Source organism: Zootermopsis nevadensis, unplaced genomic scaffold (genome assembly GCF_977971745.1).
Source record: "Zootermopsis nevadensis isolate Lab colony 2312 unplaced genomic scaffold, Znev_1.0 Znev_ptg000020l, whole genome shotgun sequence".
In the NCBI taxonomy this organism is placed as follows: domain Eukaryota; kingdom Metazoa; phylum Arthropoda; class Insecta; order Blattodea; family Termopsidae; genus Zootermopsis; species Zootermopsis nevadensis.
Genome location: NW_028259152.1, coordinates 15,937,645 through 15,957,981, shown reverse-complemented (window position 1 = coordinate 15,957,981; position 20,337 = coordinate 15,937,645). Strand labels below are relative to the sequence as shown.

General features: G+C 36.1%; 1 protein-coding gene across 1 annotated transcript; it reads left to right on the top strand.

The window, feature by feature from the left end:
- The first annotated feature begins 2,058 nt into the window (after positions 1-2,058).
- Positions 2,059-20,139, top strand: LOC110829675 (uncharacterized). Its single transcript, XM_087351955.1, has 8 exons — positions 2,059-3,344; positions 4,704-4,841; positions 5,576-5,658; positions 6,552-7,887; positions 15,467-15,580; positions 16,598-16,726; positions 16,908-16,993; positions 18,335-20,139. Exons 2-8 carry the CDS (start codon positions 4,710-4,712, stop codon positions 19,140-19,142), a joined length of 2,688 nt encoding a protein of 895 aa, XP_087208081.1. The 5' UTR covers positions 2,059-3,344; positions 4,704-4,709; the 3' UTR covers positions 19,143-20,139.
- The last annotated feature ends 198 nt before the right edge of the window (positions 20,140-20,337 follow it).

The window sequence follows — 20,337 nt, the reverse complement described above, 5'->3', positions numbered from 1 at the left end:
TTTGTCATATTTGTTGTAAGTCCAATTTCTTAATGTACAACTATTTTTATATCGTTTGAAAACTTTAATTTCTTACACCCACGCGTTGAAGAGCGTGGATGTAATGTTGGGTCCAAAGAATCTTGTCTGAACTATAACAAAAGTCCATTCAAAAATGATTAAACCTTGTAATTCTTCCTTGAACATTTGTCTGGGCAATTCTTATATTATAAAAATATAACACGATTTTAATATCAGAAGTAATGTTTGAACAAGCTTCAAGTATGTGGATCACTTGTGCCAACCATTAACACTAAAATATAATTATGGTGTTTCATCGGTGCTCATTAGATAAGGCAAAATCCAAGCAGCAGCAGACTTCAATGGTGTTAGATGAAGTAGCTGTTTGTTTTGCTCAGAAAAACACCATAATGGTAGCGACTGCCTCAGTACACCGCATTCTGACAAGGGGGTTGTGTGTGGCTCTTTTTTTTCTTTTTGGCAAACCCCCATTTTTGCTTTGAACATTTATTTTATGTAACGTTGAGCAAGGGTATTAGCATATTTGCCCTGCAGCCCTCGCAGCTGATTTGCAATTATGTTCGCCCTACGCCGAGAATTAATTTTTTGTAATTTCACTGCAGCTTGTGAGCTGTAACGTTTTATTCTACACCGGAGTGAGCCGTCATTTTTCTTCTTTATCCATTGCATCTAATGGAGTATTTTGTTCAAAAATGGAATCATAAAACAACAATTAGAATTTTAATTTAAATTCCGTTGATATCTACTCATGTTTTTGTTGTTATTGTTAATTTTTCATAGCGTCCTGAGAAAGAAGAGGAACGGATAAAAATGTATTAAGGGTTTCAACTAGCATGGAACTTCGCTAACTGCATAGGAGCCCTTGATGGGAAACACATTAAAATAACAGCCCCAGGTGATTGCGGTAGTCTGCATTAAATTTGCAAGGGATATCACAGCATTGCACTAATGGCCATAGTCGACGCCGAATTTAAGTTCATTTATGTTGACGTTGGTTAACCAGGTAGAATATCTGAAGCAGGTGTATTTGGAGGGACTTAGTTGTATGAGAAATTAATAAGGAAGGATCTTCACGTCGCATATGAAATACCACTTCCGGGAACCTTTGCTTGTCAGAAAATCTAATGGAACCATATCCGGGATACCAATCAAAAGGGCTCACCAAAAATAATATGAAAATAATACATAACAATACTTAATTTTTAGTATATCTGATCATATGTGCCTTCATGTTCTCCGTACTTTTCATTACTTTCCAGAAACTTCAGCAACTGATACCCGTACCAGCTAGGGATGTAAATTTCATTAATACCTGCTCCACTTTAAACACATTTGTTAACTTTCAAATGTTCTCTTTGGGATTGGGTGCACAGGTTACTGAACTTTTATTTCATTTCAGCAAATGTCACTTCAAATTGTTTTGCTATTTCATCCAGTCTACCTTGATTGTTCTGTTTCTTGTATGAATGATCTTTTGTGTCCCAAAATGATGTTTTTTATTCCTTTATTAAATTCATTACATCCTTTGGCCACTCACTGATAGAACAAAGTACATCACGTCCAGGAAAATACACTTGGAAAAACTTGTAACCAGCCGGACCTTGTTTTGACATCAGTATGCTTACACTGCTTTCATTATTCTTGTTATCAAACTGTTTATGATTGTTTATTGGAGTTATGAGAAAGAATGGTGCATTGGCAAGCTGTGGTGAAGTCCATTCGAAGGAGTAAGTGATAACATTATTAGTGCGTCTCTTAAAGGAAGGAGACCAGGTTTAAGATTATGACACTCGTGCATTGTTTCTTGAAGGAGAGAGACCGAATTCAGATTGCAATCGAGTTTCTCTGTAAAAGAAACTACTAAATAAATACAGTAAAACCTCTCTAAGTTGGACACTTGGGGTTCCATGAAAATGTGTCCAAGATAGAGGGAAAGAGAAAAATCAGGTTGTGGTCTAATGACAGTATAATCTATTTACTTACATACACTAACAACTGTAGGCTTACTTCAATTAAGAATTAATGACAATAATAATAATAATCTTTTGAAGCCAACTCCCATGCATTGCACATTACATCCCAGCCTCAATAACATTTTCTAAAGGTATTTCCACCAATTTTTGCTTCCCCATCACAAAAAGAAAAATTCCATTTCTGTTGACACAGTCTGAACTCAAATGCAAGCACAGTACTGATGGAGTTAAAACTGTGTCTTCTGTAGTCCAGTTAAGGGTTCAGCAAAAGAATAGTTAAACACTTGCAATACATTCCAATGATGGGTTCAATGTCCATAAGATAATCCTCCAGAATTCATCAATCAGAAATTCAAAATAACAAAATATGTAACCGAAAAAGTTTCCCTGAAAAGCATTGAAGCCAAGTGCATGAACCTGTCCAACTTACAACAAAAGGAGTGTTCAAGATATAGGGTATTGTGGATATGTAAAATTATAGGATATTCACCAGTTCCAATTAAAAATGTCCAATGGGGTGTCCAACTTGATGGGTTTTAATGTATACTGAATTTTTAAGTGCAGTTGTAACTTTATTCTACGTTTGACCCCCGTGAGCGACCCTGAGTTAGCTGGAACAAAACAGCGAGAGTGGACGGTTATAAATTACAATTAACTAATCGGGCGGCTACTAGAGGAAACTAACGCCTGCGCACTTTACCTACTCCTCAGATGTTCACAAAACCCACAAAGTCGATGGTGCACGTGGGATTAAGTCCGCGGACAGGTTTTTTTAACACAAAAAAGGAAACTGTTTAGTGACATATCTGGAGCCTCTGTACATTTATATTGTATCTGTATTGTCCGTCCTGGCACGGCAGAAGCCCACCATTATCTGCACAGTTGCAAAAGCCTAGGCTTCTATAAATCAAACCAAATATCTTTCAAAGCCTCAAATTGTGTTTTACGTCATATTCACACACCATACAAAGATTAGATCGCACTGATGCAAATTCTACCACCACGTTTTAGGTTAGGTAAATTACAAGCTTTACATCTTAATAAATTCCTTCGTTGTCTCGACAGACACGCTCGATGCAACTAAACTTTAAAACTATGCATAGCTATAATTGTACGATGGAAGTTCCTCATATATGAACATTTCCCTTCTGTTGTTACTAAATATTGCCTAGTATGTTGCGATACCTCCTTTGCATCCAAGAGGCAGTGACAGACCTGGATAACCTGCAGAGCACAGATGTAAATTGTCTTTAGTTATCCAGTGCTACCATACAACCAAGTATGCTTGGTTACTTGTCGTTTTAAGAACTCATTTCTGATATATGTAGGTCACTGTGAAACTCGAGTGTTGTAAGTATTCGTGTACTTCCCGAAATTTTTGTAGAACCAGTTTTTTTAAAAACCTTTGATTTTTGTTGAGTTAGTCACGTTTGTGATTTGAGTGGGGGTAATGGCATTTTAATGAAGAAATGGGGATATAGTGACATTAATGGTCTCCAAAAGTTTGTGGTGGACGCATATAGTTTTGAATGTGGATGTACCAAAACATACAGAAAGTTTCAGTCGTACATGGAAAACATTCACGTATTTTTGTGCACGTAAAGAAGAATGTTATTATTGACGTTTTGTCCAATTCTTATAAATGTATACACACATACGTGCATTTGAGTCAGCCCCTTTAATTTAAGAATTATTAATTAAAAATGTGACAGCTGTATTTCATAGCTACTTATATAGGTTACTACTAGAATATGCGTTTTATTTGCATGAAACAAAAATGCTATTCACTGTATCAAGCTTGAAACACTAACAAGAAAAATAATATCATGTCATCATTTTCATGTCCCAACACGATACTTTCCAAAGATGTATATGAATGATCACCAAATGCTTGGGAGAACTTGCATTCATCTGGTGACAATTTCTTTCATAAATTAAGGTCAGAGTTCAAGAGCAAATTGTTAATGTGTTTTAAAATAATATGAGTGGCATAAAAAATTAAACCCCAAATTAGTTGGTACTAAAATGAGTTTTCTGCCATAATTAAAGCTAGAGTTACAAGCATTTTAGTAATCCAGAATGTGGCAATTTCAGGAAAACCTGAAAATTTACAACACTCTTTCTCTGCATAAATTGTATACAGGAGGGTAACATTTCATTTGTCACTAGGGAGACCCAACAAATGATTTTAGAATCAGAGGTGGTCATGAAGATATTGCACCTAAAGTGTGTTAATCTGACATAACCCATTTTCCAACCTTTGCTCATATTGGACAGCAATACCATGTGCTTTATATTAAGGTCCAATGTATTTCTTTGCACGGAAATGATTGTGTTGAGAATTCTCAGGCACCCTTGGTTGCCAACGTTATCTTATTTCTTTTGATAAGGTGGTTGCCATATATATGTGGGAATCACCATGTACGGATTTTCGTTTTTGGTGCACAGTCATAACGGAATCCTCCATGATGATGTCATCATATAGCCAATTAGGTGCCATATATCCTATCCATGCAAAAAATATTGATGTCAGAATCGTTTTCAGTGGTGCCATTTACAAAGTTCAAACTTTGAATGGTTGTGAATGCACCAGAATTGTTTTGTTGTGCGTATATTTTATAACTTGTTTCTTTTGTCGTTATCTTGAAATGTTCTCGTCAATTATCATCATTATATTGTAATAGCAGGTATTATGATGGTGTGTTGCAGTGCAAGATGGACACAATCAAAATAGAACCTGCTTCGGATGAAGAGACAGACACAATATCTTCTGTGCATGACTTCCTACAAATTAATTTAAAAAGTGAATATTCTGTAGCAGTAGAAGCAGAAACAAATGAAATACAGGTATTAATTGCTTCAATTAGTAAGAAGTACCAACCCTAAGCTGAGCTGATTTTACACAGCATATTCTTTTTATTATAGATCCAATATACCAAATTTCACCACAGTTTTTAGACTTCTAGGGTCAATTCGTATGATGGTCTTTTATGGAATGTCTACTGATTAAACCAAAACTAATGAAGAATAACCATGTATATGGAATTAAAATCTGACCAGAAATACTATATGTATGTAACAGTTGATGTTTAGACTGGATCCTGCCGCTGACATGGCATGCTTCTCACGTCGATCCACCATTGCGGCCTTTTTTTAGTTTAACCTAACTTATTTTGTAGAAGAGTCTCAAGGTGATGATCCTCTGCTTCTAAGCATGCCTCACATAATGACAGTATTTGACTAGACACGTCATAGTTGCTGAACGGGTATAACAGAAATTTCATGCCTAGTATTTTATCTTAATCTTGGTGGTTAAATGCACATTTCCTCCTCCTCCTCCTAGTAGCATTGTTTCTGTTTCATATGCGTTGTTAGAAGAAAAGTGTCTAGTATTGTCCATCTTCCCACAGTCTTCTCTTTTTAATTTTTTTGTGAACCGTTCCCTTGTTCTTCTATTGTGTGGCTGATATGTTGTGTGGATCGATTTTCCTTAAATTTTAAATATAATACCTTATAATTCCTCCTATACAATTCTAATAAGAAGCACTGTCAGTGGTATGCTAATTAGTTCTGTGCTTTAGGATGTGTCATGGGATGTTTCCAAAGTCAAGAATGAGCTGAAGGAAGAGATGAGAACAGGGGAATTAGAAGTGTATCTTGACAGGTGAGTAGTCAGTAAATCACATTTGTTATTTATGTTGTTTCAGAATTAGTCCTGTTTTGTTTAAGTGGCAGTTTCTGATGCCCTGAATATTTTACAAACCTTGTTTGCGACAGGTAGACGTCTACATTAATGGTAGTGGACGAGTTCATTCAGAAGCACACGCGTTTCTCTACAGTCCTTCTCTTATTTAACTGATTGCAATAAACGTTACACAAGATGTAAAGTGTTTTCCTTCTACAATAGATGCTTGGGAATCAGAAGAATGTTTAATTTTCTTTTTGTTCTGCTTATAATTGTATTATGTTTGTGTATTTATTAATTAAAGTAAAATGTATTTTGAGTAGAATTTGTCCTCATAAATTACTTATAAACCTTTATTTGTCTTCTGCATAAATATTGTTTTACATTCTTTCTGATTGTAACAAATTCTAACGTGGCTGTTCTTCAGCAAATTTTCTTAATTCACTCTTCAGATAAAAAACAATTTGATAATGTGGCCATCTGAAAGAAAATGCTTTTTCATTCCTTGTCTATGCAGTGTGGTATTTGAAAAGTTGATTGGCTCCGTCAGCGCAGATTTATGTTTGCAGTAATGAACATTAATGTCTTATGTTAGCAAGTGATAATATTTGGAGTAAATTTTTCCACTGTAATTTAATAATGTTCGGCACACATGTGATTTATTTTGGGGTTTTGCATGGAATTCAACAGTATTTTGAGGACTATGTTAACATTCAAATTTAGCATGCACATTTATTTCAGTAACAAATATTCCATTAGGATTCAGTAACTTATCCTCCGGTGCTGTACACGAGCTCCATCTGGCTTTGCTACTCAAATGTTGAAAGAAATGTAAAATATCCATATGTTTTATTGTCAGTGTTCTGTTGCAGTTCGGAGAAGATCACCACTAAATTGGAAGATTCTGTTGTACATGCTGATAGTGTAGCTACACATTATGGCAAGAGTGTTAACAATGAAGAAGAATATGTGGTAGGAATAGATCCCCCTAGAGAGAGCGTTTTCCTATCTGAAAAGCAAGGTGAAATTCTAAGACACATATCTGTTACAAAACCAGAAGTTCAGACTTATCAGTATGGGAAGAGAAATCGCATAAACCCAGATAATGAAGAAGAAATTCCTCACAAATGTGAGTTATGTGACAAGCGCTTTGTTCATATTGAAAACCTTGTTAGACATAAGATGCTTCACACAGGTGACACTCCATTCAAGTGTGAAATATGTAGTAAAATGTTTACACGCCAAGCTCATCTCGTTATTCATACTCGCACCCATACTGGGGATAAGCCTTTCAAATGTGAAATATGCAATAAAAGTTTTACTCAACCTGGACATCTTAAAGTTCACAATCGTACTCATACTGGAGATAAGCCATACAAATGTGAGGTGTGCAATAAACGTTTTACAAATAGTGGAGGGCTTACCGCCCACACTCGTACACACACTGGAGACAAACCTTTCAAATGTGAAATTTGCGGTAAGTGTTTTTCTCAACCAGGACATCTTGCAGTTCATACACGTATCCACACTGGGGATAAATCTTATAAATGTAAAATATGTGACAAAGGATTTACTCAAAACGGAGATCTTGTTGCACATGTCCGTACTCATACTGGGCAAAGACCATATACATGTGAGGTATGTCGAAGAGGTTTCACTCAACGTGCGCATCTTAGAACACACACTCGGACTCACACCGGAGATAAACCGTACAAATGTGAAATATGCAATAAAGATTTTACTTTACGAGGAGATCTTGTTGTTCACACTCGCAGACATAAAGGAGAGAAACCTTACAAATGTGAAGTGTGCGGTAAAACATTCACACAAGGTGACGAACTTGTGGTTCATAATCGTATACATACTGGAGAGAAACCGTTTAGATGTGCTGTGTGTAATAAAGGGTTTACACAACGTGGAATACTTGTTGGTCACACTCGCACTCATACTGGAATTAAACCTTATAAATGTGAAGTATGCAATAAAAGTTTTACTTTACGTGGACATCTTGTAGGTCACACACGAATCCATACTGGTGATAAACCGTATAAATGTGAATTTTGTGGTAAATGTTTCAGACAGTGTGGACAACTTGTGGTTCATACACGCACCCACACTGGCGAGAAACCTTTCAAATGTGAAGTATGTGGTAGAAGATTTACTCAACGAAAGGCTCTCGTGGTTCATAGTCGAACCCATCCTGGTGATTAGATATGCATAAATTAATTTTAAGGCAGAATTCTCTGCTCTGGGATTAAGGAGAAGTAGATTTTGCTGGACAAAAGTTGTGGAAAGATTGGCTTTAGTTTGGAGTGCGCAGAGCCTCTGTATACTTTGTAATTGTACATTGGAAGCATGTCTGGTAGATTAGCGATGAACAGGAGAATTTATTGTAAGATGATCAACTGTGTGGTAAAGTTAATAACTGATACAATTTTGACACAGCTGATCATCAGTAAATATACTGTGCTGTGTAAAGTCATACTTTGCATTGTTACGTATTATACTTTTGAATTGATAAGTTATTTTCATGTTTGTATTCAATTAACTACGTGCGACACTGAAAAATGTTTTAGGCAGAAACTCTTTGAACTTAAAGAGATATATAGGTACACATTATACTGTTACCTTTTTTAACACTGAGACTGTTTTTAGATACTTTGTAAACTGTTATTTTTAGCTCTGTGTTGAGGAGTCCAAGCAAATGCAATATATTTTCCTGGAATGCTGGATTTCTAGCCTACTTTTTTAAAGTATGTATGCTGCAGGTTTTTTAAAGCACTCGTGGTGCTTAAACGACATTCAGCTCTTAGGCTGGCAGTGTCGTGCATTCGCTTTACAAGAAAATTGTGTTGTAGATAATGAACATTAATTGGGATCTGTCTTGGAATGTGGTCACTCGTAAGACCAAGATGGTATGAGAAACTGAATCACAGGGAAATATGTTGAGTGTAAGTATATTGAATTTAATTATTTCAGGATCATGCCCAGCGGAGAACTTTACTGTCTGTGGCCTTGAAACCATAAGTAGTAGTATGAGAGGGATAGGCTGTCAGTGAACTCACTTCTCCTTAGTTATGTGTTATTATGTTATCTTTTTTTTAACTCGTGTTTGATCACAGTATGACGAGTCATTATAAGCAATCCCTGTAATTGTCATTTATTAGTGGAAGCAAAATGAAACTAAATGTATGTGAGATAAAACTGAACATATAAATGGAGTACCTTGGATGAAATTACAGAGTACTGCAAGAACAATCCATTTTATGCAAGTTTATTGTTGTCACAAGTGTGAGTATTATTGACCTTCAGATATGAAAGCTAGCTGTAAATATACAGAATAAGCAGTCACAGAAACCTGACAAGTATAGGTCCTCGGTTTCAGGATTGGTGATATGTTTACAGATACTTTATTGTATAGAATGTTCTGACGGCACAAAACAAGCTGCATAACATGAACATTGTGACTTGTAACTTTCTCCTTATATCAGATTAATATATGCTTCCATCGTGAAGGTTATCAGGCCTGACATGGGTGAAAGAGAAAAGGCAAAAACTACTTAAGCATTTATAAATTTTATATTGAGGTACTTACAGAGGTATTATCAAGATACATGATTTGAAGCTTTTGCAGTGACTAAACTCAATAAAATCTGAGGCAATCAACCACATAAATTGGTTACATGAAGAGACCAACATTTTGGGAACCATCTTTGTCCCTATTGTCAGGTTTCTGATGTGAATGGATACCAACCAAAAAGCTAACTAAGGGTGGAGTCCTGTACAAGTGCAGAACATCGTCCCTTGCTAGGTGACACCATTCCTGCATACGAAACGCGTTGCTGGAAATTGTAAACAGAGTCTTATAACTAAAATGGGAATTTGCTTATGCTAATGGGGTTCTGTCGTGGCAGGAGCCTCGACCATCCAAACTAGGGTCTATACATCCACATCCCAGCCAGAAAAAGTATTCATATGCTCAGATCTGTCGAGGACAATTTGAGTATGATGGTGCCCTGTGAATGTGACAAGGCATACGGTGGACAGACTGGCAGAACCAGGTGCAAGGAGCATATGAGATATATTTGCCCTGGCCAATCAGGCAAGTCTGCTGTGGTGAAACATGGCACTAAAACATGACACAAGATCAACTTCAACAACATCACAATACTAGAAAAAGTAGCAGTTTACATGGACCACCTCATTAAAGAAGCCATAGAGATCAACCTACAAGCCAATAACTTTAATAAGGATGGAAATTTCACCTTAAGTTGAGCATGGTATGCTGTGACGTACGTGCTCAAGTAGTCTGCTGAAAACACCATTAGGGAAGCAGGGCCACACAACACAAGCACTTGACTCTGCCCACCAGCTCTGATTGGCTAGGGTCCAGCCATGAATACCAGTCCTGGACAGTTGTGATATCCAATTAAAGAAGAACGTTGATGATACGGACAAAGATGGTGTCTGAAACGTTGTTCCATTCGTGTAACAAATTGATGTGGCCGTTTGCCCGAGAAGATTTTATTGGATATTTTGTAGGTCTGTAAGAAATCTTTGCTTTGTGTTGGAAATAATTACTTGTGTTGTAAAGCAGCAATATTTGAGATTGTATTTAAAGTTGTTGACATCACCGAATCTGTATTAGTGCAGCTTTTGAATGAAGTTATACAGAGTGTAGACAAATCATTGGCAACTTTAAATCTCAAATAAAGGACTTCTGAAGTGAGATACACATACAGGGCTTGTTTTATCTGTGAGGGTAACTCATGAAGTTTCACCAAAACCTTGTACACTATCAAGGTGGTAGAAGTTTTTCCCACATAAAATAATGAAACAGAATTTGATCCCTCTCCATGTGCAATTGAAGTTTTTCAGTATCAGTAGCATTTATGATTTTGTAATCATTGATGGTAGCCATGTAATCCATAAAAAAGTTACAGTGCGTTATGTCTGTTGACCTCGCCAGTCAAGAAATGATTCCTTGATGGCCAGTCCACCCATTCAGGACATGGTCATTAGAGAATTGCATACACGCAAGCTCCAATGCAGTGGTGCACCATCTTCTTGTTGGAACCCATGAGCCTGGAGTTCCTCTAATGGTGGATGTAGGCAGTACTCAAACGTCTGCGATTTTTGTATGCCGCTGTGATCGCAGCAAAAAGAGAAGGGCTGGGCTTGTGAATGTGTACCAGCCCACACAATACAATCACTTTTGGACTGTTTCTTTGTATATTGAGGTTCTAATTCCTAAATCTAACATTTTGTTTGTTATATTATTGAAAATAAATTGGTCAGTAGCTATAGCATGGAAATTTCAAATTTAACATGAGCTGACCTGTCATGTGGTTTGAGAGCATGCAGTGGTTACAAGTTGTAAGCATTCAGACAACCAATATCTTGCATTCTATATTTGTGTTATTATTCATGTAAAAGAACCTTACGAGCATGATAAGAGATGTTTTGTAAGCAAAATTCAGTGGCCATTTCTCACCCAAGTCTCTTGATTTGCTGCTAGATTGGGCTGGTCACTCACTACTCACAAATGCGCTCTTGAAAAGACCAAGAATCTTCCTAAGTGGGAAGGTCGTGGGCTGAAGCACCGTAGATGATGATTATATATAAAGGAACAGGGATTCTGAGAATTAAGCTCTGGGCAACATGTTTCATTACCTCAGGATTATCTTCAGGCCCTCTTACATACATTTCTTATCCTGAAGCAGAGTTATATGTTATATGTGTATTACTAGTTTTAACAATTAACTACAAGACCATAACTTGTAACTCATAATTTTAATTTGTAATTTGTAACTTAGTTAAATTTTTATAATTAGTAATTCTAGACAATGGCATGGCACATTTAACTCTGCTTCAAAATGATATAAATGTAAATATAGTATGTGTTGCAATAGCTTTGTTTCTTTTTATATTGAGACCAACTTTTATGTTAAACTCCATGTAATCTTGACTGTGGCATTTGTAGATGACAGGCCACAGTGTTTATGCATTTGCATGGACTAAGTTAAACACTTGTCATATACATTCTACATTTTCCTCTCATATGCATGGATAATTTACATATGTATTTGATGTCCTTGCTGGTGGCATCCAATGGAAGGTTATTCAAACGTGTCTGTAGGCCTATGTATCCAATCTAATTATGGACCACCTGATGTATTATGCCTCCTGCAGCAAAGCCATCATGACAACATGATAGTGATGCAATCCTATCACCATTTTTACGTGATGAAACTTTACGACTTTTTCTCACCAATGAAAGGACCCATGTGTGTCTCATTTTGCAGGTAATTTATTTGAAATTAAAGTTATGAAGATAATTTGTGTAAGTATCGATTTTTATATGCTTATAGCCTGTCTATATAGCAGTACATGACAGACTTTTCTTTGGGCTAGGATGCAGACAATTTTTAACCCTCTGGGTTCTATATTTAATGACTAATAAGAACGATTCAACATGCCACAAGTGAATGTAATAAGATATATATTTTTTAAAACAACATTTTGATGTGAAGAAACAAGTGAGCTGCCAACATTTTTACACTGTTATATTGTAATACTTGCAAAAAATTTTAGATATACATAAAATTACATTCAGTTTCTTATTACAAAGCTGGAAGGTTTCATTATGCCTAAGCAGCACATGGACACAGTGGCTTATGCACTGTTAATCTTTGCTGTAGTGCCTGACACTTAGCTGTCATAACATTGGAAGAGTTCTGTCGCTAGTGCCAGTCAGATAGGAATGCATCATAACCATTCTAGACATACTGGTAAGCACAAAATACACTAAAGATTCTTGCCAAGAAGAAGACACAAGTGTCAAGTTCTTGACATTGAACTTACTAATTGAATCGTAACATTTCCAGTACACGATCAAATCGGTTTTCTAGAATTTTGCCTATGTCACTGTACACAAAATAAATTTACTGTGGTATAAATCAATTATTGATCATAAATTGCAGGTTCAATACATGATGTTAAATTAATAAACATTTCTTTGTCACTTGCTCAGATTGTACTTTGTCAGATGGCACTGGCTATGAATGGGGAGGCAAGGCCAAAACACATGTTTGTTTGAAAAAACCAACTTGCAGATAATGTCAATATGAAAAGTAATAAAGTAATACTGAAATGTATCCAAATTTCTGTAAGTTACAAATCTTGAGTGGTGACATCACAAATTTTGTAAGAAGTAGACAGAATTAAACTGACTCATAATCCATTTCCTTCAGGACAAATATAATATTTAAAATTAAAATCATATGTTAATTTATTTGTAAGTGGCACAGTCTGGATGTTGTATGTCTGTCAGTACGAGTGATTTGAAAGTTGGAAGTTTGAGAATGAGTGAGAGAGGTTAAGAATTGGCTTGCCAGTCCCATGAATCATTACAGGTTATGTGAGATTTGAGGTCCTCATGACAGTGAGGATGATATTCTGGATTGTGATGCGTAGATACCAACATTTACCAGAAGATGGAGACAATATGTTTCTTTGAGGCATTGATACCTAAAAATCTACACAGCATCACAACTCAGAACAATGTCATTTGAGGCCAGTTTATAAGTTGGATATCCAGGAGCTACACAAGACCAACAGTATGGCTGCCACTGTGGAAGAATGTCTCAATATTACTTTTAATGGTTCTGATTTATGTGAAGTTTAACTAGATATAACTTCAAAATTATAAAAATAAAATGACAATCAGCTCTTGGAAAATTTTAGTCTAATTCTGTATGCATTTACACATTTATTTCATTTGGTCACTATTCTTTAGTTCAAAACTATAATTATGTATAGTTAGCATAATGAAAGAAGTCACTAACTAGTTTCTCAAAATTAGTCAAGTAGTACAGCAGACTGATTACATTCACAAGCATGTGTAGAAGAAGTTGCTGATACATTTAAGTTTTTCCACAGAAAAAGAATTTTATATTTCATTAAGTTTTGTTTAGTTGCAGCTACAAGAAGAACTGTACAAAAAAACACTGCTGGACAAAATCGTGAAAGAGCCAAAGAAATAGTCCTGCTTATAAGATGCGCCATATTCAAATATTTGGGAAGGTTGCTAATAAATCAAATTTGTGTTAATGAAGAAATTTGGAGCAGAATAAATTCAGGGAATGCTTTCTGATTTGAGGATCACGTGTTTTCCTGGCTGCTATTTAAAAATATATATACAAAGTACATTTATACCCCGTGAGTAGTGGATCCCGAGATGTATGACGTTACATGTGCATCATGCTTTGTACTCTTTACCAAATATTGGGTGATCAAATCTAGGATGTGATGAGCATGGCATGTAAAACACGTATGGTAGATGACAAATGCTTGCAAAATGTTTCTTGGAAAGGCTGAAGTGAGGGGACCACTTGTAAGACTTAGGCATATATATTTTAAAATTGCCCTTATGGATAGTTGGGGGGTGGGGTGTGAATTGGGCACGGTAATAAATCTTCGCATTCTTTTAACGGCGAAGGATTTGTTGAATACGATTACTTGTTTGTTTCTCAAGAATGACACGGGCCAGTGGGTTGGTTCTATCACATAAGACAAGTTCACTGCAGAATCACGGCATTTTGGATTCACCGCAAACGTAAGTGTATCGTAAATATTATATTATGTCATTAAAGTAACTCGTGCGTGTTTCTAATTTACAAACATCTTGGAAAAAAGATGAGTCGTTCATTGTCATTGTCATTACTGTGAAGTTATCGCATGTTTGATAAACAAATAAGTAAAATTTAGAATAATTCTGTGCTTGTAAATCCTGCAGTAACCTGATTTTAGTGTCATCAGTTGCAGTAAAACGAGTCACCATGTGATAATGCTGGTAAAGAGATATCTAGAGACGTACTGGCTGCAATCCGTATTCAAGCTTACTCGACGTGTTGATTTATAAATGGTGATTAATGAGACCACTGTGCAAGTAATGGAAAATATACAAAATGATTTTCGTGGCGTAACTACATTTTACCATGCAGTGGCTTCTCGTGTATGTACAATCAGTATTTGTGTATTATTCATAAAAATTATATTAAAAATCACAATGAGTACCCACTAGAAAAAAAAATGTTAGAATGAAATATGAACAAAGTTACTCAGAACATGCACAAATTAAATTAGTTGTCCTGTAAGTTATTTTTGTAATCAATCAGTTAATAGCCACAGAAACTTTCCCACAACAACATAAATATTTAAAAGTGAGGCTTTGGTATAGAAAAGTAAAGACTCTTTCCTCTTTAACTACAAGCATGTTTCCAAAATATTTGAGAAAGTTATTTCTTAAACAAAAACATTATGCAGGAGAACAATTTGAATATAAGAAAGGTTTCTTAAAACATTTTAGGGCTTATAATGTTGGGTTTGGTGGATGAAGGAGCACAATGCAAGTTACTCCTCCATTCAGCCGATTTTGCTGCTTTTTGATATAATGAGAACTGAAAACCAAAATTTGCAAAGATGAGTAGAAGAAAAGGTAATGGTGAGATATTTTACCCAGAACTGTTATAGACTCATAGTTTAGAAATATCCTTTGCACTTGTCACACTTCAGCTCGATGGCCTGTTCTTGCAAGTGTCTGGAAGGATTTGAAAGGATTTTGCACTAGTTTCCAAACAGGATTATCCAAGGTAGAATTTGGAAAATACTGCATGAACTCTTCAGCAAGGCTGTCCAGATGAGACATAATTTTGTTCTTTTGAAGGTATTGCTGATCAGGATCTTCATTTTCACCTAGGAGTTTGTGGAGATGAGGGAATGATGAAAAGATTTCATCTTGATGTCAGTATTTCCAAAGCTAAATATTCTCCATGAAAGCTGTGATGGCGTTGTAGTGTGCAATGATGTTTGCATTTTTTCTGTGCAGCATCAAATTGAGGTTTGTGTGATGTTATATTGAGTTATCAGACCACAATTTTTTTATAAATTTTTCTGTCTTTCAGCACCAAGCACAATATTTGCAGCAGTCAAGTAAGCATAGTTTCACAAGTGTCTTTCACATTCTGTGAGCGGGCCCTATATAAGTCATCTAAACAGACCCCACCTCATACCCACTTTGAAAATGACAACTGCAGTGTTTGCCAAAATGTTGGCTAATATCAAACATTCAACACGGCTCACCCAAAAACTGAAGTTTTACATTGCGAAAACCTACGGACAAGTTTAGCAACAAACATTGAAAACTACCTCAGTAAACATTTGGATTAACAATTCTGACAAATATTAATGAAAGAGATTATTAAATGCAGCTAAGGAAATGTATTTTACAGTTGAATTTGACATTAAGAATTGATTTTTTTCTGGGTGGGCCCCAGAGCCGGTCTGGACGCAGAGTCTAGAGGAAAAATCCTCTGCCCCCGTCGGGGATCAAACCCCGGTCGTCCAGCCCGTAGCTAGTCACTATACTGACTGAGCTATCCCGGCTCATCTGAATACTCTGTATGATACACAAATACTATGCTGACTGACTAGGGAAGACCAAGTAATGATTTAGTGACTCATATTCCATGCATCTTCGAAGCTTTCCAAGAGTTTGAAATTTCTGCGTAGATGCAATGGACATACAATTCCAAAAGCTCCGGTGAACAGTGCCTGTTAGGTCAACCCAGCTTGGGTGCTTATTTCTTGCGGTCTGTATTGTCTTGCGTGTTTGTATCAACATATGTATATTACCTTTTATACAGCTCAATGTGAGTGTAATAAAAGTGCAACCATATTAAGAAATGGAGATGGTTCTATAGTAACTGATATTAATTATATTGTTTACAGGACAAAATGGAGGTAATAAAAATTAATCCTGATTAAAGTAACCTTTTAATATCACTGTTCTGTAGCACAATTTTGGGTAATTTGAGTAATATATTGTTTGCTTCATACAGGTATCAATGTTTTACAGCACAGCATGGAATTAATCAAAGTCGAACCTGATTTTGATACAGAAAGTTTGAATGGATCTTCCTTCCATGAAGATCAGGATGAGGATCCTCTACTGATAAATTCAGATGTAGTGAAGAAAGAAGTCAAAGTGAGTTTTAGTGCATGCCTTGTGTAGAGGAAGCAGGTGGTACAAATTTAGCCTCATCTTGGAAAATAGTATTAAATTTTGTTTTTATTGTCAACAGTAAATGTTACAGGTCTTGTATCTTTTGTCAGTATGTCAATATTAAATCAGATGTAGTTTTCTGTTTTGTTATTTTTTAATTCAGGAAGAAGAGTCGTGTGATGCTGCTACAATCAAGGAAGAGTTAACAGAAGAGGAAAGAATAGAAGAATGTTATGTGTGTTTTGACAGGTGAATATACAGTATTGTTAATATTTTATAGCATAGAAAGTCTTAGAATGTTAACCATAATCAGGTCAAAGGTGAGTAGTGGAGGAGAGAAAGGGGAAAAATGTATGTAAATTTATTGTGTAATTAATATCCAGTATATATGAACGCAGCCACAGTGGTCTAGCGGTTAGAACGCTGGCCTTGTAATCCTGGGGTCTCGGGTTCGATTCCCGGCGGTGCCCGAATTTATAACTTGTGTTGGGCAAGGCCGTGGTCTAGGCAACACAGAGTTTTCCTCCGTGGCATCCCAACAATTACTCCATTCACACACAGAAGAAGGCAATGGCAAACCACTTCTGGATCATCTGCCAAGAACGTATATGAACAGGTCCCAGTCCGAGAAAAGGATGGAAGGATCCTGTTCATATGGACCTGTCGTCAGACAGAACACTAAATAAATAAATATATATGAACAGTTTTTCTAGTAAGTGATTAAGGGAAACAATTTTCTTTCAAATATATCGGAAGTCCGTGCAGACTGCATTAGCAACTGATATGTATCTAGCAGAAGGGCTGAAATTGAGCATGTACAACTCTACGAGATACTGAGTAGGAATTCCAAGACTGACAGCTTCCAGAAGGGAAGGGCACTATTTAAAACCATGGTAAACTTGCAATGCCCTCTCTTACGTAGGGCTAGGATTGTTAAATACTGTAAAGCATTAGAATAGGTGTAATGCACATGGGGGAGGAAACTATTATAGCAAAGGGCTGCAAACTTCTGCTGGATAAATTTCAGTTTGTTGGCATCAGTAGTCGCAATAGAATTTCAAACGACCGAGGCGTACTTGAGCTTCGGTCTAACTAAGATAACATTTAACATAGGCAGGCAAGAGAAAAGAGTGGAAAGGTTAAAGTGTGAACAAGACCCAACAGCTCAAAACTTAAAATATGTAGTCAGCTTGGTTTTGAAATCAAATATTAGAGTGAGTAAATATTCCCAGGTCTTTAATAATGTTCGTACATGTTACAGAGGACTGAAAAAGTTTATCGTCATAGATCAGTGTAGTGGCTTTCTTCAGAAGGAAATTACTTTGGTTTAACTAATATTGAGTTTTATGAAGTTAGCAGTGTACCAACCTTGTACAGGGTCAGTGTCAAATAATAATAACTACAGTAACACTAATTTTATTGTTGATTCCGCTGTATCATTCAGTGAATTCAGAATTTTGTATAGTCCAAATGTATCTCTGCTTACACAGTGGACAGTATCGTGCCTTGTGTAGATAATGGAGACTGTTATTAGAACGAATTTTGGGTTTCAGCGAAAGTACAGATTTTTGCCTTTTTTGCCCCCCTCAGCGTGGAGCATTCAGCCAATTACCGATGGCATTCTGTTATTACTGCAGACACGCCATCAGCCTATGGTAACACACGTGCTGCCAGTCTTCAGCCACGAGGTATCTGCAGAGAGAGTGAAACTAAGTACTGTGATACAGGATCACATGTTAAGGAAAGTATTCTGAAAGGAAAACTGAAACATAATTCAAAAAGGAAGGAAGGAATTTTTTATAAATGTAAAATATGTAACAAGTCAATCTCTAGAAAAGAAAATCTAGTGGCACACAATCGCATCCACACAGGAGAAAAACCGTTTAGATGTGAACTGTGCAATAAAAGTTTCATACGACGAGATGGGCTCGTGCGTCATACTCGAATTCACACCGGAGATAAACCTTTCGGTTGTAAAGTGTGCAATAAAAGTTTCATACAGCGTGGAGATCTCGTAGTTCATACCCGAACCCACACTGGTGAAAAACCTTTCAAATGTAAAGTTTGCAGTAAAAGATTTAAACAAAGTGCAGTGCTTGCTTCTCACTCTCGTATTCATACAGGAGATAAGTGTTTCAAGTGCGATGTTTGCAATAAGGAGTTCACACAACACGGAGGTCTTGTGCGCCACACTCGCAGCCATTCTGGGGACAAGCCGTTTAGTTGTGAAGTGTGCAATAAGAGGTTCACAATGCGTGGAGATCTTGTGCGCCATACCAGGATCCATGCTAGAGATAAAATGTACACCTATGAAATGTGTGATGTAAGTTTCACACAGTGTGATAACCTTGAGCTCGAGAATTCTAATCACATTGGAGATAATTCTTTCAGCTCTTGAATTCACAATAAATATTTGTGTGCTATGATCTTGCTGTCATACTTGTACCCGCATTGCACCTTTTGTCCGTGAAGTGTGCACTGAAGGTGATATTGTGTAAGTATCTTGTGCCCCAAATATAAACACACACAATTTTTTACCGTCGTATGAATCTGATAGAATTTTTTACAAACTAAAATTGCCCAATGTGTTTTACAGAAATTTTCCTTTGTCACATATGTGGAAACTATTAAAAGTATTACAATTGATACGCAATATACATACACCGGAACATAATCAGAATATGATAACATTAATATTTCTACCCCATATGAAATTTTGTAAGTCTTGAAAGGCAGTGATGATGGTTATATGACTTTTAAATCCTATATTGCAGTCGTGTCTGGCAAAGTTTTATCTTGTTTTTTATATTTATATTTGGTCTGTAAATATAACATAGTAAAGTTATTTGTAATGCCCAGGTTTTGCCTCCTTATTATGTTCAGTAACACTACAATTAGACACTTAGTGTCAGGGAGTTGTAATTTGTAAAAAGTTTATTATATGGTGGTTTACGTTGAAGTTAACGTGTGACATATGCTCTTCTTCATACCAGAGACAGATTTTTCTGTGTTGACTGATGCCGTATAGTTTCACAATGGTTTGAGAGGTGAACAAATATTCCTGGATAAAGAATATGTCAAACATCTTTTTTTCATGCAATCTGGAGAAAAGCCGTTTGAATTGTGAAATATGCAATATGATTTTCGAATAATGTGGGTATCGTGTTCAATGAATCTCTTTTAGTAGATGTGACCTGTGCCTTGAATAACAGCAAAATACGTGTCTGCACTTACCCGGAGTTGGTACCAAATCCTGCGAACCCACAGAGGACATACATGATTTAAATTAAAGTATATAGTTTCAGTTTCCTTGATTTGATTCAGTGATTCTTCACAATAATAAATGTAATGTGCATAATACAACTTCATGAAATAAAGATATTTGATGTGTCAAATGTTCTTTATACCCAACTGTTTTAGACCTTTTGATGTCAACCTGAGTACATATTCTGGTTTTGCAGACTGTTAATTTTGGCTATATATACATATATATAGTCGGACATCGGTTAGCATTTATTATACCCTTTTTTGGTTCAGCATTACTCATGTCTCTCTTAATAATATCTTATGGTGTTTAAAAATATTAAATTATT

Coding starts and splice junctions, on each gene's coding strand:
- LOC110829675 (XM_087351955.1), top strand. CDS start 4,710: ATGGACACAATCAAAATAGAACCTGCTTCGGATGAAGAGACAGACACA. Junction 4,842..5,575: donor CAGAAACAAATGAAATACAG/GTATTAATTGCT, acceptor TCTGTGCTTTAG/GATGTGTCATGGGATGTTTC. Junction 7,888..15,466: donor GTCGAACCCATCCTGGTGAT/TAGATATGCATA, acceptor AGGGAATGATGA/AAAGATTTCATCTTGATGTC.